This window comes from Acomys russatus, chromosome 14 (genome assembly GCF_903995435.1).
Source record: "Acomys russatus chromosome 14, mAcoRus1.1, whole genome shotgun sequence".
Lineage (NCBI taxonomy): Eukaryota > Metazoa > Chordata > Mammalia > Rodentia > Muridae > Acomys > Acomys russatus.
The window spans coordinates 32,490,696-32,495,456 of NC_067150.1; the positions used below are offsets into that span (position 1 = coordinate 32,490,696).

A 4,761-nucleotide genomic window follows, 5' to 3' on the forward strand; every position below is an offset into this window, starting at 1 on the left:
AAAGACAGGTTGTTAAACAACATCGAAAATTCATTTTCCATCTTTTAAAAAGACAGAACACAGCAATCAGTTCCTGTAGGGGCGGGGTATAAATTGGGGGCTGAGAAACCTGCTAGGAACCGAACCCATTGGGCTCAGCGCTCCCTGTTTGGACAGGAGCATTCAGCACCACGGACAGATCCCCGCCCCGCCCCGAGCCCACCCCACCCTCCCCTCAGCCTCCGCAGCTTTGCCATTGGTTCTCCTGGCTCCCCTCTCCAAGCTGCCAATTCTCCAACCCACAGAACCAACCTACCCAAGCGCTGGAGAGGCAGGAAGACAAACGCTGGGGGGATAGCTCAGGTCCGTGGAGCAGCGGAGATCCGCGCCTGGGGCGAACAGAAGCAGGTGCAGCCTCTTCACTAGGCCTTGCCGCGAAGCTTTCTGCTTCCTACACTTTGTCCAGGCTCTCGCCCTGTGTCAGGCGCTCCGCAAGATGAATCTCAACTTCACCTCTCCTCTCCACCCGGCGTCTTCTCAGAGGCCCACGTCGTTTTTCATCGAGGACATTCTGCTACACAAGCCCAAGCCGCTGAGGGAGGTGGCCCCTGACCACTTTGCCAGCTCTCTGGCCTCAAGGGTGCCTTTGCTAGACTACGGCTACCCCCTTATGCCCACACCCACCCTCCTCACCCCTCACGCCCATCACCCTCTGCATAAAGGGGATCACCACCATCCTTATTTCCTGACCACCTCAGGTAAGTGACAGAGGCCTCTAAAAGTAGGGAAAGAGAGTGGTTTTGTTTGTTTGTTTGTTTTCACAGCCCCTAGAGCTTTGGAGACCACACCTGGTGGCCTCCCTCCGTCTGTAGGAGTAGGATAGGGACCTGCCTGAGAGCTCCCTGGAGGCACACCAACGGAGGAGAACAATTTGTGGTCACTTCGCACTTTTAAAAAACAGAATAGGAATTGCGTTGGGGCAGAGCAGCTGGCGTGGATGGGTGTGATGGTGTTCCTGGTGGGCAGAGCTTCGGCTTACTCCTGCTTTTCCAGGCGACTTTGGTTCTTCTCTAAACCCCACTTTTTAACTTCCTCCATCTCAGAAGGAGGGTCTCAATCATCTTGTCCCAGGGAAATATCACTGAACTTTTCAGTGCAGAAAATGAAAAGGCTTCATTCACCTGGCCAGCTCTCTTAGGCTAGGCTGGGTCAGGAATATTTGCCGACTCTGCAGGAGACATAGAAGTGAGGGAGGGCTTGGAAGTAGTCTGGGGGGTGGGGGAAAGACTGGCAGGAAGATGTAGACAGACCGAAAAGAGCTGCGGTTCTTAAACCATCTTCCTTTCCAATGGTCATTGTTTAATTTATAGTCCATCTTCTTGGCTTCCTTCTTCTGGTCCAGTTGCTGGAGTCTCTGGAACCGGGTGCTGAAGTATTTCAAATTTACTGTTTGGCGAGGAGCAGGGATTGGTAAAGTAAGACTGGGCCTAGAAATGCTGCGAAATATCTGGGTTTTGTTGGCTTGTTTGTGATTCTCTCAGGCTACATGCATACTTTCTTCCTGAGCATTTTAATTCCAGCCATATAGAAAAATTCTTCTAGTCCAGATGCTGAGCACGGTAGTAAACTGGTTCTGGTGGGAGCTGAGGCAAGGCAGTGATGTGTGAAACATAGGAACTGGAAAAAAAATACTGAAAGTGTATAGCAGTAAAATACACTCTAAGTCGTTTAGGATAGGAGATTTTAAGGCTCCCTTTGAGGTTAGCATTGCTTCATGGCTTCGCCTTACAGCGAAGGACGAACTTTTCTCCCAGGACTGGTGTTGGCTAAAATTGGCAGTGCTGAAACAGCTCGGATTTTCATTTTTCTTTCCTGGGGATTGGCAGATACTGGTGTCTGAGGCCTGTATACTTGGGGCGCCTAAAACACTGAGTAAGGCTGAGAGAGTGGCCAAATGGAAGCACCTTCTCCTGAGCTCCAGAAAAAGGAGCTTTGGCTCGCCTGATCCGCCTGAATCATCCGTAGGCCTTGGAGTTGGAGGAAAAGGATTTAGGACCGGACTAGGGAGGGAGCTGGGTCTCCCGGACAACCCAGCTACTGACAAGGAAATGTCAGAGGCTTGAGCCACAGTTTCTTGGGATAAGCGTCTTGTTGTTGTTGTTGTTGGTTTTTTTTTTTTTTTTTTTTGCGTTATTTTGTTGGTTGCTGAAAGGGTGAGGGCGACCCGAGAAAGGTAGTTTTCAGAGTTCAGAAGGGAAAGGCGACAGCACTCGGTGTTGGTAGGACCTCGGAGGGATGCAGATGGACAGCTCCAGTATCTTCGGATTTGCAAGAAAACTTTGCAAGGCCCAACAGATAGCTACACGAGCTTAGTCTCTGCGGAAGCCTCCCTAGGAAGATGATTTTAGGGGGGAAAAGCCCTTTGGATCTTTGCTCTATTTCTTTTTTGTTTCATTTGCTGCTGTTTATTATTTGTATTTCTGCCTTCTAGGAAAAGACCTCCAAGCACTATTTTGCGGTCTCCCTCCCCGCTGTCCTAGAGTTATTGGGGAAGTGGGCTCCAGGAGGTTTGGGGCAAGTAGGAGACAGGTGTTTGGGAACGCTGGGCACCGGAGTGGAGTGGAACAGGTAGTTGAACAACCTCCAGTTGTTTCCTGCGGATGCGGGTTCTGTCCATCAGACTGCTCTTGTCTCTGTAGGGGTGCCTGTCCCAGCGCTGTTCCCGCACCCACAGCACGCAGAGCTGCCAGGGAAGCACTGCCGCCGCCGCAAAGCTCGCACGGTGTTTTCTGACTCGCAGCTCTCCGGCCTGGAGAAAAGGTTTGAAATCCAGCGCTACCTGTCGACGCCAGAGCGTGTGGAGCTGGCCACTGCCCTCAGCCTCTCGGAGACTCAGGTGGGCAGGAGTCGGGAGGAGGCCCCGGATTCTGCGTCCTGCTCTTCATCCCTCAGCTCCAAACAGTTCCAGAACCACCAAGTAAAAATGACCCTTTCTCCTCGCCTTCCAGGCTTTCCCCAAGATCCGACAGAATTTATACCCAATTTTCACTTTAGATTTATTTATCGGGTTCTACTGGGGGGGTTGGGTGGGTGGGTGGGTGGGAATCACTTTGAAAGACTGCGCTGTCTCCTCCAAGTTAATGATTCTTTCTATCCCTCCTCTGCCCTTTTATCCAAGGGTCTGACAAGCTGAGTTAGAGGGGGCTCTTGTTTGTGGAGAAGCTTTAACAGTTTGTTTTGTTTTGAAGAGAGCTTCACCGTGTAACCCAGGTTGGCCCAGAATATTCTTCCTCCGCAGCCTCCTGGTGTAGATAGCCAGTTTACACTCTGTGCTCCTTTTACCCCTCCTTACTGGCCCCCTACCTACCCCATGTACTTATTTCAATCAGTATCACTCACATCAGCAAGTCTTCATAGGTACCCCAGGGCTCGCACACACCATAGTGTAAACCTCTCTCTCTCTCTCTCTCTCTCTCTCTCTTTTTTTGTCTTTTGTCCTATTCATCCACTTCCTGCCTCAACCCTTTCCTTTATTTCTTCTCAAGCGCTTGCTGCGAAATCATTAGCCATTCAGGGCGGAGACTAATATTCTCTCCAAAGAAAACCACTCACTTTATTCTATTCTTGTTTTCCAATCCATCCATCACAAGATCCTAAACAGTGTAATACTCATTACTTACTCTCCAAACCATCGCTTTTCATCACTATTCTGGGGGAAATCTTTCTTAGAATTCATCCTAAAAGGATAATTTGTGACTTACCCAAAGCACGAGGCCGACCACGGTCTTAGGACCGAATTCAATTCAGCAGACAGGAGGTTCTCCCCCCCCCCGTAACCCCCCCACCCCAAATCTTCAACCAATCGCCCAGATCTTACTTCAGTCACCATTTGTCTAGGGAATGACATGATTTTGTTTGTCTCCCCGGAATCAGGTGAAAACGTGGTTCCAGAACCGGCGGATGAAACATAAAAAGCAGCTGAGGAAAAGTCAAGACGAACCCAAAGCCGCAGATGGACCTGAGAGCCCCGAGGGCAGCCCCCGTGCCCCGGAGGCTGCGGCCGAAGCTCGGTTGAGCCTGCCGGCCGGCGCCTTCGTACTTACAGAGCCCGAGGACGAGGTGGACATAGGGGACGAAGGCGAGCTCAGCTCAGGGCCGCACGTGCTCTGAGTGGCCAGCCTGAGAAGGGAGACCCCCCGGCGAGGAGGCCGCGGAGCCAGATGCGGTCCTTCCCGGGAGGAAAGACTTGTGGAGACTATAGACTCTGTTCCAGCGGCCGAGCTGGAGGAAAAGACAGACACACTGACAGTTCATTTATCAACCGGCAGCCGCTGGTGACTCACCCTCATGCCACCTCCCGGTCCCCATCGGGTCCCTGTCGGGAATCTCTAGTGTGCTTGCTGGGTCCCGCGCCCCGCGTCTTCGGCGCCCGGGGCCTGCTCTGTGTCTCTACCCAAACTGGCACCGGGACTCGCGGCTGTACAATTCGACGGAGCGCCACCCCCCATTCCCCCGCGCCCTGTCAATGCAGAACCCCTCCGTCCTCGTTTCTCATTCCCTTGTCCGCCAGCTCTGACACTCTGTACCCGCGGCTTCTCCACTCTGACGGTCGCTCTCCCTTAAGCAGTTTAGTTGACCACAGATAAAGGGACCAGGTGTCTGGGGCCATGACAGATCCAGGCACAGTCACACCGGCTTCTTTAAACATCCGATATCCTGACAGAGTCGTTTTGGGTGTTCGCTGCGTCTGCTCACACACCTACCCGGACCCCACACCTTTAA

General features: G+C 52.2%; 1 protein-coding gene across 1 annotated transcript; it reads left to right on the top strand.

The window, feature by feature from the left end:
* Positions 1–475: 475 nt before the first annotated feature.
* On the top strand, positions 476–4,149 carry Bsx (brain specific homeobox). Its single transcript, XM_051155832.1, has 3 exons — positions 476–737; positions 2,679–2,875; positions 3,913–4,149. Exons 1-3 carry the CDS (start codon positions 476–478, stop codon positions 4,147–4,149), a joined length of 696 nt encoding a protein of 231 aa, XP_051011789.1.
* The last annotated feature ends 612 nt before the right edge of the window (positions 4,150–4,761 follow it).